The sequence below is a fragment of the Lynx canadensis genome, chromosome D1 (assembly GCF_007474595.2).
Source record: "Lynx canadensis isolate LIC74 chromosome D1, mLynCan4.pri.v2, whole genome shotgun sequence".
Lineage (NCBI taxonomy): Eukaryota > Metazoa > Chordata > Mammalia > Carnivora > Felidae > Lynx > Lynx canadensis.
In genome coordinates, this window is record NC_044312.2 from 61,694,444 (window position 1) to 61,710,524 (window position 16,081).

General features: G+C 39.7%; 2 protein-coding genes across 2 annotated transcripts; both read right to left on the bottom strand.

Annotated features, from left to right (window-relative positions):
• Nucleotides 1-329: 329 nt before the first annotated feature.
• On the bottom strand, nucleotides 330-1,289 carry LOC115525686 (olfactory receptor 52Z1-like). The gene has a single exon (XM_030332971.1). It carries the CDS (start codon nucleotides 1,287-1,289, stop codon nucleotides 330-332), a length of 960 nt encoding a protein of 319 aa, XP_030188831.1.
• Nucleotides 1,290-10,294: 9,005 nt separating this feature from the next.
• LOC115525918 (olfactory receptor 52A1-like) lies at nucleotides 10,295-11,233 on the bottom strand. Its single transcript, XM_030333328.1, has one exon. The coding sequence runs from the start codon at nucleotides 11,231-11,233 to the stop codon at nucleotides 10,295-10,297; it is 939 nt and encodes a 312-aa protein (XP_030189188.1).
• Between the last annotated feature and the right edge of the window lie 4,848 nt (nucleotides 11,234-16,081).

Sequence of the window (16,081 nt, forward strand, 5' to 3'; positions counted from 1 at the left end):
GAATAAGTTAAATTGCAAGATAATAGGATATCTAGGAGAATTGAGAATATCATTAATTTATTTTTCTCAAAAATTTTAACTGCTTTAGGAAAATACATTGGAAACTTTGGCATTAATTATCCTTCTGGGTTTATTGAGAGTTACTTATGAATTCTGTTTATTCCCATTGCTCATTCAGTGTGTGTGTATGTGTGTGTGCATGTGTGTGTGTGTGTGTGTGTGTGTGTGAGAGAGAGAGAGAGAGAGAGAGAGAGAGAGAGAGAGAGAGAGAAGTGGGGCAGGGGTTTATTCAGAAATAGCCAGCATTTCGTATTATTCTTCACTTCACTTTAACAATGAGTGCTGATGGGGGAGCAAAGCAAAATTACTCGGTCTTGAATCTGTTTGGTCTTCACCCCATAAATGATGGGGTTTAGCATAGGGGGCACTACCACATAGAGGTTGGCTACCAGGATGTGGATGTGCTGAGGGACGGTTTTACCCCCAAAACGATGGGCAAAAAAGGAAAAGAATGCTGGGGCATAGAACATAAGTATGACACAGATGTGGGAAGCACATGTGTTGAGGGCCTTGAATCTAGCAGACCAGGAAGGTATCTGAAACACTGTGCAAAGGATCATCGCATAGGATATAATGATGAACACAATGTCTAGTCCTGTAGACAGTAGGGCCACAGTCAGGCCATAAATGATGTTGACACTGATATTGTCACATGACAATCTGGCAATGCCCATGTGCTCACAGTACGAATGGGGAATGATGTTTCTCCCACAATATGTAAGTCGGTGTACCAGGAAGATGAATGGAAAGCAGATGATAAAGCTCCTGACAACAGCTGCGATGCCAATTTTGCCAGTGGCTGAGGAGGTTAAGATTGTGGTATATCTCAGTGGGTGACAGATGGCCACATAGCGGTCAAAAGCCATGGCCAGGAGAATAGCAGATTCTGCCACAAAGAGGAAATGGATGAAGAACATCTGAGATACACAACTACCAAAGGATATATCCATGGAATGGAACCAGAAGATGGCCAGCATCTTGGGGGCTGTGGCTGTGGAGAGCAGGACATCTGATAAGGCCAGCATGGAAAGGAAGACATACATAGGCTCATGGAGACGGCGCTCAGTTACAATCAGGAAGATCAAGAAGATGTTGCCTATGACAGCCAAAATGTACATAGAACAGATAGGGATGGATATCCAGGTATGAGAATCTTCTAGTCCTGGGATTCCAGTCAGGACATACCACATATCCTGGGGATGGGTGTGATTGTAAGAGAAAGGGGCCATCTATGGCAGTATATTCCAGATCTAGTACCTGGATTAAAGGCCACAGGGCTGACTGAGGATTGAGGAGCAGCACCACTTTCAGCTGAATGACATCTGATTAGATTGTTTGGCAATATTTTCTCCTCTGTGAAAAGATAGTGAGATGTATTAATGAACCTAAAACTGCACTCTGACTCCTTCCATGGAAGAATTAAGTCGTATCTTGGGAATAAAATGCTTCACATTAATAAGTGCTTCATATGTGCCATAGCACTTTATAAATATCACCTTATTAAATCTTCACAATAGCCTGTTGAAAAGACCTTTACAATGATCCTCAACATGGATACTGTTGTTATTCCAACAGATGCAAAAATATTCCACAGACTTTCAGCTTCTTGTCCCTGGTCCCATTGGATTCAGGGTCAGACAGCATAGATTTGAAAGCTCTGATCACAGCCACCACCCAATACTCCCTATAAAAATAAAACTAGACACAAAAACATGTCATCAAAATGTTCATTGCTTGTATCCCTGAAATATTATACTGCTTAAGGAAGTGGGAGGGAATTCATTTTGCCAAAATAGATTTCGGGCAATACGGTACATATGCACTTTTCAACACTGATTGGCCGCTGGAATAATGCTAAGGGCCATGATAGGCACTAAAGATCCACAGGTGACTTCATTGATTCTTGTCAGCTAATCAACATATTTCTTAAAATTATACGATGAATTTTAAAAAACCTAAAGAATATGCAGCCTCAAACTGAGTTGGACTCTTAAATAGATGGATATGCCTGACAAGTTGTGAAGGAAAAACACACTGTCCCATTTGGGTCCCTGCTTGAAAATGAGACAATATATTACTTTAAAATACCGCCAAGCAGGAAGTAACAGGGTTTCACATTAGCAAGTGGGGTCCCCAGGCCTTCAATAAAAGGGAGGGAGGGTAATCTACTGGTTGCTACTTATCTGTAGTTGCAACAGAATGGATAAAAGCAAGGGATGTGTTGGGTGAAATGCCAGTGAGGAGATAGCCCATTTGAGTGGGATGTGTGTGTGTGAGGGGGCGTATTCCTATGAATACATAGCTATAAGTGAGGGTATAAACATGGATACAAAGCAGGTGGAAGACAAGTGGCTTCCATCCTCCCCCTGTCCCCATTCTCAAATCAAAGGGGGCTGAATATATTTGCTTAAAAAGAACATGGGCTTAACAGATGTCTGCCTTTTTACCTCTTGATTGCATTGGAGTCAGTATCATTGTGCAGTATAGTTTCTCCACCTATACTTTCAGTTTTTATTACGTGTTCAGTATTCTAGTACTCCATATTATATGATTGAAATGTTTGGAATCCATTTCTTTCTTTTTCTTTTTTTTTTTAACTGAAGTATAGTTGAAACACAATGTAGCCTTAGTTTCAAGTGTACCACACTGTGATTACACAAGTCTATATGTTGTAATATGTTATATACTTGCCATGAGTGTGGTTCCCATATGTCACCATGCAATGCTATTACAATCCCACTGACTAGATTCCCCATGCTTGGCTTTTATTCCCGTGACTGCAAGCTCTATCTCTCTCTCCCTTCACCCATGTTGCCCGTCCTCCAACCTGCAGCCCCTTTGGCAAGCATTAGTTTCTTCTCTATATTCATTTGGACGCCATTATTTGAGTTACAGTTTAGAGGACACAATACTCAAAGGGTCACCCCATTAGGACTTTCATTAAGTTGGTATATGATACTTTCAAAATACTGTAATAAAATGTTGAGATGCTTAAGACTATCGATCTACTTTAGTTACATACATCAACTGTGTAACCATTTAACATAGAGCTAAAATTAATTGCTGGAAATTCATTTTCCATGGGATTATGGTGTTTCGGAGACAGAAAGAAAAGATTAATCTGTGAGTGAAGTGCAGTTATTGGGAGGGGATATTTAGCGAGTGGGGCTTCATCAGGACATCCGAGATGGGGAAGAGGAGAGTCTAAATGATGGAGGAAACAGAAACGGAGGTAGAAGAGACATAAGACAAATTTTACAGATTTCCTTCTAACTTTCCCAGTGATCTTTTGGGACATCAGTGAGTGATCTGTTTTATTGTATTCCTTTTTGTTGTGATATAGCATTATCACCTACAGCTCCCCAACTTATACCTCTGGGGCTCACGGAAGCATTTTTTATAATATTACTAATGGCAGAATCCATGATTCTGACTGAATCATGAATATATGCATAGAGGCAGTGTGTGGTTAATAGGGATTGTGTACATCTGGGGACCATAGAATTGTATTTAAGTGCTGGTTACATCCTATTCTGACTGTATTACCACTAAAAACTACTTAATGGGAAGCATAGTTTCCAGTTGTAAAACACCTAAAAGTAAACATCAATTACAAATGTGGGTCAATTCTGAAGTTAGTATTTTAGGGTGGTTGTGACATAAGTCAGATATATTTCTATCTCAGCAACAAATGAAATTTGTGCACTTGCAAAATTACCATCATTAAGGTCAAAATAATTATTACATTGAACAAGTTCAAATTTTTGGACTTCAAGCTTTGGATCCGCTAGACAGAGATTGAGCTAATTTAGAGTATCCATAAAGGCCTAGACTTACTTTCGTATGCTAGACACAAATGTGAATTGGTAATTTTCACCCCCAATCTGTCATTTCAGTCTTATAAGGTGCAAGTGGTACAGCATGGTGAACTTGGCTTAGAAATGGAGTTTTAGGAGCACTTGGGTGGCTCAGTTGGTTAAGCATCGGAATTTGGCTCAGGTCATGATCTCATGGTCTGTTGGAGGCCTGCAGTTGGAGCCCTGCATCAGACTGTGCTGACAGCTCAGGCTCAGAGCCTGGAGCCTACTTTGTATTCTGTATCTCCCTCTCTTTCTGCCCCTCCCCTGCTTTCACTCTGTCTCTCAAATATAAATAAACATTAACAAAAAGAAATGGGGTTCTATTCTATCCTCATGTTGAGTGTGTCATCTTTGTCATATAGGGAAAGGAGTTGAAATTTCTGAGTTTCAGTTTTTCAATCTGTGTTTGGCCCAGCACCTGATGTATAGTGAATAGTCATTAAATTTTAGGGGGAAATGCGTGCATGTATTTACATACATACACACATATGCATTGTCTTTAACTACTAGACTTGTTTAGCTACGAAGCCTTGCTTTTACTAATGGAACTGGAATCCAAATTCATTGCATCTATGCACAGCATTCAGGCCCACATTTCAAAGAAAAAGAACCATTGTGTATAATGGAAACCATTTGCGTCTAAAGGAAAAACACCCATTTGTGCCCTTTGCAGATGGCCCATTTATTAAAAGAGCACAAAGAGATACTACAATTGCCCATGAGTCCTATTACAGCCACATCCAATGCCTCATAGGTCAATGCTGAGAGAAATACAAGATGATTAGGTACTAGGAAGATGGAGCAGCCTCTGGAGTTCCCTAAGATTTTCTTTCTTTCTTTTTTTTTTGCCCCTGTATTTTCAGGTGCCTTTTTCTACATGACTTTGCTGAGCAAAACTCAGCTTACTTACCTATACTTTCTTGGATCCTGAAGGTATTTAACTGGTTGAGAGGGAAAAATAAAAGCAAGATGATGTTCAGAAGACAAACAGCAAATGTGGAGCTATTTATACCTCCTCTAGGCATCTCTCAGGCCCTAGACCTTCAGTCCCCAGAGGACTGAACTTTACACACTGGTGGAAGGAGATGGCCCAGAGTCGGCTCTTGGGAGAAACACGCCCAATGTCTCTCCCTCTACAGCATGTGCAGGGTTTCCTTGGTCCAGCACTCTGGGACATCCAAGTTAGCCCACACTTGCATTGAGTACCCAGATCTCCTTTGCGTGGCAGAGATGCTTGCTAGTGCAATACTGTCTTGTTCCCATGGAGGCATCTGCAAAAGTAGACTGTGAATGCCACATGTGGAAGGATTGTACGCTTTTTAGAGGGCACCTAAGACTAGATTCTGTCACCTTACTTACCTTGAAATTTTCAGGCTCTTTGGCTTTCTCTCTCTTCCATTGGTCACATGGTAGAATTCGCATCAGAAGGGTCCAGAAATGCCATTAGCTACCATAGAGAGTTTTATTTGGATTTTGATGTAGATTTTTATTTTCTCAGCCTGAGCTGCTCTTCTTCTTTTCTTTCTCCCTTTCCTCCTCCTCCTCCTCCTCCTCCTCCTCCTCCTCCTCCTCCTTCTTTCAGAGACAAAGAGAGTGGACAAGGGACATAGGAAGAGGGAGAGAAAGAATCCCTGTTCAGTGCTCAGTGCTCAGTGTGGAGCCTGACATGAGTCTTGATCTTACAACCTGGGATCATGACCTGATCAGGAGTCGAAGGCTTAACGGACTGAGCCACCCAGGTGCCTCTCTTCTCCTTTTCCTTTTTCTTTTTAAACTTTCTCTATCCTGGTAACTTTTCTCTAAATGCATTGGGATTGTCTGGGGGGTCGGGCTAAGGTTCTAATTATAATCATAATCTTAATTTCACATTTCTTTTATTGTTTGATTTTCCTTTGTAAAAAAAATTGGAGAATCCTTTCATAGATGTAGTAAACCTTTTTTGTCTTTTCTATATCTATCACAGACCCTCACACGAATTTTGTCTCTCTTGGTTATTATTCTTTTTCAATTCCTATTACAATAGGTTCGCTTTTCCCTTCTGCACACTGTGGAAGGTAATCTGAGAAGCTGACTACAATCATGCCCTTCTCTATCTCTCTGTGTGTGCTGCTACTATCTTCTGTGGTGGAGCCCAATCCTCCTCCCCTTGAACAGGGATGACAGTTCTTGTGACCACATAATGTAGCAGGAATGATGGTGATGTTCTCGGGTGTCTGAGCCAATGTAATATGAAGTCTGGCAACTTCTACCTTGTTTTTTATTCAAAGCCAGGCACCCATATTAGGAATAGAACTCCACTGAAATCATACCAATAATATGAAGAAGCTATCCCCATGGTGAGAAGGTGACTATGGAGATGAGCCCAAAGGCACCAGGCATGGGACTGACGTCTGTGGACTTTTCAACTCAGCTGAAGCAATTTTTAGTTGAATGCTGCCTATTGAGGTACCACAGCCCACTCCTTATGGAAACAGAACCATATGGTCAAGCCTTACCTGGATTGTTAACCCACAAAATTGTGAGAAACAATAAGTCATTGTTGTTTAGAGACACTAATTTGGGGATGGTTTGTCACAGAATAGATAACAATTATAACATAGCAAACATTTTGAAATGATTTCATAATTTTCTTTTGGTCCTGACTGCAAACAATTTGTTAAATTTAAATTTTTTTTAAGTTTATTTATTTTTGAGAGAGAGCAAGCATGAATGGGGGAGGGCCAGAGAAAGAGGGCGAGAGGGAGAGAATCCCAAGCAGACTCTGTGCTATCAGCACGGAGCCTGATGTGGGGCTTGAACCCACTATCCGCAAGATCACGACCTGAGATGAAATCAAGAGTCGGCAGCTTAACCAACTGAGCCACCCAGGCACCCCAACTTTAAACGATTCTTATATCATATGATCTATTTCTTGTCTATTTCTCTACTGTCTTTATTTTCTTATTGTATTCCCATGTCTACCAATTATTCATAGAGAGAATGACTTCAGATCGAAGCAATATAATGTAGTTTCTCTAGGACACACCGGTGTGTGAGTGTGTCTGTGTGTGTTGTGTGGGTGTTCTTGCAGGGGAGACAGAGCATTTATCACCAGAAACATTTTTATTTTTATTTTCTATTTTCGACAGAAGCTCTTCACTGAAAATGCTTCCTGTTTTCCAGGAATATTGATAACAGTTGTATACAGGAGAGTGAGGGGGTTCTTTCAGAGTAAGGTGGTTACTAGTTTTTCGTCAGTTTTAACTGACAGCCATTTCTGTCATGGTTTTTCCTCCCACAAAATCAACACTTGCTCAAGAGTGTTTTCCACGCAATTTCCATGCACTTTCCTATTTCCATGCACTTTCAACTACTCCTATTAATTCCCTATTTGAGGAATGTCTTACTCAAAAGGCCTCAGACCTGTTGTCACTACTTTCCATCACAGGGTGGACTCTCTTTTTTGGCATTTGTGTCAGGGTTTGTGGTATTTCCAGTGTTTTCTCTAACAGTAGGCTACTGTCCCCCAACCCTCTCTCCCTAGACAGTCTTTTGTGGTGTGGCTTGGGGGCTGGCTCAGAAAGTAGGAGATTGTTTTTTCCCTGTCTGTGAAAATATGGGTTGGCTCTTCTTCTGCTCTTTATCAATTGAGGGGGGCAAACAACGTGTAAACATACTGAGATACAAGTGTCTACTGTTATCGTCAGGATCCCAGTAGCTTTCCTCAACATTTCACAGGGATTTTATGCTATCCTCTAGATCCTGTGTTACTGTGGAAATCGGCAAGGCCATTCTGGTTTCCAATCCTATAGGTAACAGCTGTTTGTTTACTAACTTATTCGTTTCCCTTTTGAAGCTACTAGTGTGTCCTTTTTACTACTCCCATTTTATATAAAAACTTAATGATTGCCTGTCTGATTTGTAAACAATTGATCCAATATTGATGCATTACTATTAACCAAAGCCCACAGTTTACATCAAGATTCACCTTCTCTGTTACAGTTCTGTGGTTCTGATAAGCACAGATCCATCCAAAAGTAGAACTTTCCTATGGAACGATTCCTGAGCTGAAATGGCATAAAACAAAGAAGCAATTACCATTAATTCATATGAAAAATTGTTTTAGCATTTCAAATCCCCCAAAATAACCTCTGTTAAGGTTTTCTGGCACCTTCAGACATGTCTTGCTAACAGATGCACAAAATTAATCTGGATAAAGCACAGATGCTCAGAGACACGGTTCAGAGCTCTGGGGGGTTGATGCTGTGATGTTGAGTGTGGGTCCCCAGGAAGGCTGGCCTCCTCTCGCTCCCTCTGTAATGGCTCAATGCAAAACACACACTGAACGCTTGTTTTGCTTTTTTTGTAAAAGTGAAAATACTCTTCAGAGTTCTTTCAAGTGGTGACAACAGGTACTGAGGTAGGTCTTTCCGAAGAGCTAAGGGGCATAACGTGAACTTTCAAAAAGTGGGGGATACCTGTACATAATGTCGTATACCCTCCATCACAGTATCATACAGATCACTTTCACTACTCTACAATTCCCTGTGCTCCACCCATTCAACCCTCCCTCTCTCTTCCTACACTCCTGGCTACACTCATCTTTATGCTATTTCTAATTTGTATAGTTTTGCCTTTTCCAGAATGTCATATATTTGGAATCATATACAGATGTAACCTCTGGATGGCTTCTTTCACTCAAAACTGTGCATTAAAGGCTCTTCCATGTCTTTTCATAGCTTGATAGCTCTCTTCTTTTTAAATTTTTCTTAATGTTTATTTGCTTTTGAGACAGAGAGAGACAGATGTTAGCAGGGGCGGGCAGAGAGAGAAAGGGAGACATGGAATTCAAAGCAGGCTCCAGGCTCCAAGCTGTAGCTCTGAGCCCGACGTGGGGCTCGAACCCACAAATGGCAAGATCATGACCTAGGCCGAAGTCAGATGCTCAGCCCACTGAGCCTCTCGGGCACCCCTAGCTCTCTCTTTTTTTTAATCAAATACTCACATTACATTTTAAAGAGGTGCCACGGTCTGTTTTTCCCTTCATCTTAGTTGCCTCCAATTTTTGGCAATTAAAAACAAACCTGCTCTAAACATAACCCATTTGGTACCATATCTAGGAGTGCAAGGCCGACCACATGGTAAGACTATGTTTCGTTCAGTGAGAAATGCAAAACTCTCTTTCAGCGTGGCTGTACTATTTTGTATTTTCACCAGCAATGAACGAGAGTCCCTATCATTCTATATCCTCACCAGCATTTGGTTTTGTCAGTATTTCAGGATTTAGCCATTCTGACAGGTGTGTATGGTATCCCATTGTTTTACTTTGCAATTCCTTAATGACAAATGATATTGAGCATCTTAAAACATGCTTATTGCTCTTTGTTATGTCTTTTTGGGGTGAAATATGTTTTCAGATTTTTTCCTGCTTTTTAAGCGACTTGTTTATTTCCTTATTGTTGAGATTTAAAAGTTCTTTGTATATTTTGGATATAAGTCCTTTGTTAAACATGTATTTTGCAAATACTTTCTGCTAGTCTGTAGCCATAGGCTTTTCATTTTCTTAACTTACTATGAAATTGTATTCTTTTTTCCATGGGTTCATGATGGATACTCCCAATTTGGATTTGTGTCCTTTAGTTTTTGGAATAGTTTTGAATAATTTTCTAATATGTTCCTAGTCTACTACAGTCCACCTATAATTTTATCTTCCCTGACTTTCTAGAACTCCTGTTTAGTGATATGTTGGTGTTCTTGGATTGACCCTAGATAGTTTTTAATCACAGCCCCCATAGTTAACATGTGTCCTTTTGTTCTGGTTTCTTATATCTATCTTCTGGGAGTTTCATTGTTTTTTTTTCTTTTATTTCTCATATTGTTGTTTAATTTACAAATTACCTTTTGTAAATATGTTTGTTTTTTGTTTGTTTTAGTACAATATGCTTAAAATACACCTCCTCAAAAAAATACCTTTTGGTGAATAAAAAGCCACATGAACACCTTATTTTCTTTGAGTACCTGCACGTTCTAAAACAAAGAGTTTGGCTGCATTTAATTTCAGTGATAGATGCATATTTATGAATTCTTCTGGAGAAGAATCCATAGAGAAGAAATTCAACCAGGAAATAAAAAATAAAAGAGGAAAGGTAACAATATATTTTCACTATTTTGATCTTTATGTTTATTCCTCTTATTAGGCGGTAGCATCCCAAAACCGACGGAATAATAGTTGTCATGGGGTATAATGATATGAAAACCATAAAATGCAGACAAATTAAACAAAACAAATATACAAAACTGAAGCATTGCAGACAGTGTGGATTTTTAAATGTTATATTTAATTTTGAGAGATTGCTACTAAGGCGGAAGGTTGAAGGAGTTAATCACAGTGAATTTTATGAAGAGAACAACTTTACCACATGAATGCGGATCTGTTTGGTCTTGGCACCGTAGACAAGTGGATTGAAAAATGGGGGGACCAGCAAGTAGAGGCTAGAAAAGAGGATATGGATATAAGGGGGAACATGAGCACCAAACCTATGTGTGAAGAAGGAGAAGAAGGCAAGGAGGTAGAACTGGAGGAAGACACACATATGAGCGATGCACGTATTGAATGCTTTCAACCGAGCCTCCTTCTGGGGCAAACGAAAAACAGTGGAAAAGATCTGTGCATAAGACAAAGTGATGAATGTGAGGTCGAACCCTGCAACTGTAAATGCCACAAACAAGCCATAGATTTTGTTGACCCGTATATTTTCTGCAGCCAGTTTCACAATGGCCATATGCTCACAGTAGCAGTGGGAGATGATGGTTGTATGGTAAAACTGAAACCGGAACTTTATCAGTATTAGGCACGGGGCTACTAGGAAAGCGGCCCTGAGTGTTACCACTGCCCCTATCTGGGTGACTAGGCGGTGTGTGACGATGGCAGCATGTCTTAGTGGATAACAGATGGCCACATAACGGTCCACAGCCATGGCCAGGAGGATGCCTGACTCTATGCCCTGAAATGTGTGGATGAGCCACATTTGAAGCAAACAGGAATCAAAATAAATGTCTGGCACACGAAACCAGAAAATTCCAAGCATCTTGGGCATAATGGTGGTAGCAAGCGCAATATCTGTGACTCCCAGCATGCCTACGAAAATGTACATGGGCTCATGGAGGCTGCACTCTGACCTGATGATGATCAGAAGCATGGAGTTTCCAATGATGGCAATGAGATACATGACACACAATGGAATCCCAATCCAGCACTGCACAGTCTCTAGGCCTGGGATCCCTATCAGTGTCAACACAGAAGGCATGAAGACTGTGATGTTGGAAATGGACATAATGTCTTTGGGTTTCCAGAAGCAAATGAAAGAAGCTTCTCAGTCAGTGGCACTCTTCTCCGCTACTCTTGTTTGTATAAAGTCATCATAGTGGGTCTCTGATTTTGTCAGAACTCTAAGATCATATAATCCTTCTTACTTATATTATTGAAGGAAAAAATCCTCAGATACACATTATTCTTTTCAGAAAGACATCCACGAGTAGTGTAGCACAATAAGTTATGTAGAAGGCAAGTTAATTGCATTACAACCAGCCAGATCACGTGGGTAACAGAGTAACTGCTGATCTGTTATGTCCCTCTGCACCTGGGGTTACAATAATTATACCTGTTAAACTTGCTTGGAAATGACATTTCAAGCAGAGTTTGATGAATGTCCGTATTCCACATTCTAACAACCTGATAATATTCTGTTTTTTCCATTGTGTCTAGGTCTGGAACTGACACTTTGGATCAACAAATCTGACTCTGACAAGTACATTAGTAGATAAATCTCCATAAGTTTTATATTTTAAGGTATTTATTTAATAGAGACAGAGATCACAGGAGAGGCAAAGAGGAGGGAAAGAGAGAGTAACTAAAACAGACTCCATACCATCAGCACACAGCCTGACATGAGGTTTGAACTCACCAACCCCAAGATCTTGACCTGACCTGAAGTCAAGAATGGCATGCTCAACTGAGACACACAGGAGCCTCTTTTTCTGTTTATTTCTTGATTTGTTTTAAGTGAAAAAACTCCCTATGAAAGAGAAAACAGAAACTGGTGACACCCAAGAGCACAATATATTCATCTATCTATATCATTTGTATCTACGTAAGACAGGATGTCTCTCTTTTCTTTGTTTTTTTCTTTTCCAATAACAATTTCACTTTTTAAATTTAAATCCACGTTAGTTAACATATAGTGTAAGAAGGGTTTCGGGCGTAGAATTTAGTGATTCGTCGCTTAAATGTAATACCCAGAACTCATCCCAACAAGTGCACTACTTAATGTCCATCACCCATTTAACCCATCCCCCACCACCACCCTTCCAGTAACCCTCAGAGTGTTCTTTATTCCCAGGAATCTCTCATGATTTGTCCCCCTCTGTTTTTATCTTATATTTCCTTCCCTTCCCCAGAAGTCCGTTCAAAAGAAAGTAAAGGAAGCACTTTGAAAAGATCATCTAACCCCATGCACTTTTGGTGAGTCCGGGTGAAAATTACATGCCATTTTTACATGCCTCAAAAAACTCTATTTTATTTTGCCCACATACTAACAATTGAATTCCTGAAAATTAGTGGTGTGCTTAAAATCGCTGACATTTTGGAATACCCATTTCTGAATACCTAGATGGAAGGAATCTCTAGAAAACATGGAAACTCAGAGGCAACAATGTACAGAGGCAAGGGGACTCAATCTTGGTGACAACAGAGTGTGGGAAAATGGGTCCATGGGTAATTCATGGCCTAGAGGCTAGGTTCTTGGGTTTAAACTGCTCACAGCTGCCAGTAGCATGAGATTTGGCCAATGTAAGCTCATTAATTCTTAATGAAATATATATCACTTGAACATTTGAATTTCATGAGCACAGGCATGAGAAATGAGTTGAAAATAAAGGGGTGAAGGACATGTTTCCCAACAAGAGTCTAATATGGAAGTAGGAATGGAAGACACGGAGCAGACTTGGGATACCAGAAATGATGGAGGAGAGGGCTCAACTAACGAACATTTAATCACCTCGATTCACTGATGACTGACTTTTCTGAAAACTGGGCTCTTAGTCTAGTTCAGATACATTTGTATCTGAAAAGATCATTGCTTTTTAAAAATCACCTATCTTAAATTAGAAAACCTCAAGCTACATTAGAGAGTTTCTATTTGGTGAAAAGCAGGGTTCAGTTGTTTCACTCTTTCCTAGTTGGTCCAACCCTGTTGCTTTCTGTCAGCAAGCCCATGATCATTTAATCATATGCTTATTGTCACCAAATATGCCAGTAATGCAGGAAGAGCTGTGGTCTATGTGGCCAAACCTCAGTGAAGGAACCCACTCAACTGGAGCCATTCTAGAAGCAAGTCTGTATCAGCTGATGTATATTTAGAATACACTAGTCAACTATTTCCTTGATTTTCCAAAGCTTTGCTCCCCAATGCTTAATCCTAGAAATTCCTCGATCATGGATTCTTTCATTCACTTCTTCTTTCTAGAGTTAATCAGAATTAGAAGAGAAATCCTTCAGTACCATTCACATTGTCTGGCATATTTAACAGTAAGGAGCTGATGTGGCAGCATTACCTGACAGGTACAGATGGTGGGAAGGCAGGTGGGAGAGGACCTAAGTGAGTACAGAGCAGGGGGGATGGAGTGATTATCACTGGAAAAGCTGGTAGTAAAACATTATTGGGTGAAATTGAGGAAAGGGACTTCATGCTTTGTTGTTGGGGGCCAGTTGTGTTTTTATAAGACTCCTGAAAACCATGGTCTGTCTTCGTAACACTATCACTCATCACTCATCACTCACCTGTCATTCACTCTTTTTCCTCCTGAGACTCTCATCTCATTCACTTGTGCTTATGCTGGCAGCATCTCTTTCTTCTGTCTGCACCCTCTAGAACAGCCCGCTGTATATATCATGAACTCTTATCCATTTGCTGCTCAGCCATCTGCCAAACTGTGCACATCTCTGGAATAGACTTTCCTCTCTTCTTCTGTCCCTGCAAAACAGACTTGCACCCTCTTTTGTAAATGTGTCTGAGCTCCTGTTGGTGGAATCACACTCCAACAAAACTCACAGGAAGGTCTATATTTGCTAGACACAGCATAACTTTATTAAGCTTGAATTGGCAAGTATAACGTTCCCCAGTGTACGTGGAGAAGGAGGAGGTCTGAATATGAGATTTCCCAGCCACTAACCCAAGCCTCTAGGGACCCAGCAGCTCATAATGAAGCCCTCTTTTGTCCATCCACATGTAATGTCCCTGAAGCCATTTCTGCAACTTTCAGAATCCCCTTGGTCTCTTCATTCCTTTTTCCCCACCGGGGAGATGTAGAGAAATTAATATATGCAATCTTTTTTTTTACATTCCTTACAAAATAAAAAGATTTTTGTAAAAATTAAGTAATTAAATTTACTTTTGTCAGTTTTTTTCTGCTGTCCTCATTTGGAAAAAGATCGAAAGGACACTTAAATGTACTTAAATGTATGTTCCTGTGCCAATGAGTTGCATATAAATAAGTATTCTGTGACCCTTCTTTCACTGAGACACTTCTGGAGACAAAATCTGTATCCACAATGGATCTCTATCACACATTTGACACTCATTCTCTTGTAGTATCATTCTTTAGATCTTTATTTATTGAAGCTTTGTAAATTCAGTAGTATTCTCACAATGACCACTTATGACGGACATTTCCACCTTCCCCTGATTAGTAGACTTTCATCACAGAAAACTACACATCTGATTGTTATTATTGTCAATTATAAATGATTCATAATTATTTATAATTTCATCGAAATGTTTGTGGAAATATGCTTTGTCGTTTTTTATATAAATACTTACAAAATAGTCTTTAAACGTTTCTTTGCCCACGATAACCCAAACTTTATTTGCATAAATGTTTGCTGAACTCTGATTAGAATATTAAAATTACTTCCGATGTTTTTTTTTTACCTTTATTTCAAAGAAATTGTTATTAAAGAACCACACGCCTATCGGTTATCCAAGCAAATCCTATATGAGAAATACTGACATTTCTTTTTTTTTTTCATATGAAATTTATTGTCAAATTGGTTTCCATGCAACACCCAATTCATCCCAACAGGTGCCCTCCTCAATGCCCATCACCCACCCTCCCCTCCCTCCTACCTCCCATCAACCCTCAGTTTATTCTCAGTTTTTAAGAGTCTCTTATGGTTTGTCTCCCTCCCTCTCTAACTTGTTTTTTTCCTTCCCCTCCCCCGTGGTCTTCTGTTAAGTTTCTCAGGATCCACATAAGAGTGAAAACATATGGTGTCTGTCTTTCTCTGTATGACATATTTCACTTAGCATAACACTCTCCAGTTCTATCCATGTTGCTACAAAAGGCCACATTCCATTCTTTCTAATTGCCAAGTAGTATTCCATTGTGTATATAAACCACAATTTCTTTATCCTTTCATCAGTTGATGGATATTTAGGCTCAATCCATAATACATACTGACATTTAAAACAGCCTCAAAAGATGCTTCAAGATAGCCTCTAGATTTACAAAGTGATCAAATTCAGAATTCATTGATAAGGCCCAGTCCATAAAACAAGCCAGAGTATCTACATCCATGTGACATGCAGTCTAATAAATTTTTATGTATACATTGATTTAAGTGTCATAAATAAAAGTATGGACACCTGCACATATGGGAATATTTTCCATGCTCTTTTTAAAAATGATCCATGAGATCAGGTTTTTGGAACAGCCCACAAGCCTTAAGTTCTCAAGTCATTAATTTGGACAGAACACATTATGTGTTCATTAACACAATAACCTTGAGTGATTTAAAAGCATAATGTTTTAAGTCCACTGAGAACATACGCTGCTGTATGTCAAATAGATACACACTTTCACACACATGTGCATTTGGAGTGAAAACTGGCCAGTGACATATGATAGCTTTCAGAATAAAGTTCAAAAATTTTGCATAGTGTCCATAACAATTCTTGATATTTGTAGTTTTCTTGTCTCTACAAGTTGTGCATTACATTGAGAAAAACTGTGCCATTTCTTGATTCTCTATTTAAGCTCCAAGATCATCTACCTGGCATGGTATGTCCTTACCTACCAGCAATTCATCTGTCATTCCTTAAGAATCAGCCCCCCTGTAGGGGAAA

What these genes read in the sequence shown, in the direction of transcription:
- LOC115525918 (XM_030333328.1), bottom strand. Translation starts at nt 11,233, where the DNA reads ATGTCCATTTCCAACATCACAGTCTTCATGCCTTCTGTGTTGACACTG.
- LOC115525686 (XM_030332971.1), bottom strand. Translation starts at nt 1,289, where the DNA reads ATGGCCCCTTTCTCTTACAATCACACCCATCCCCAGGATATGTGGTAT.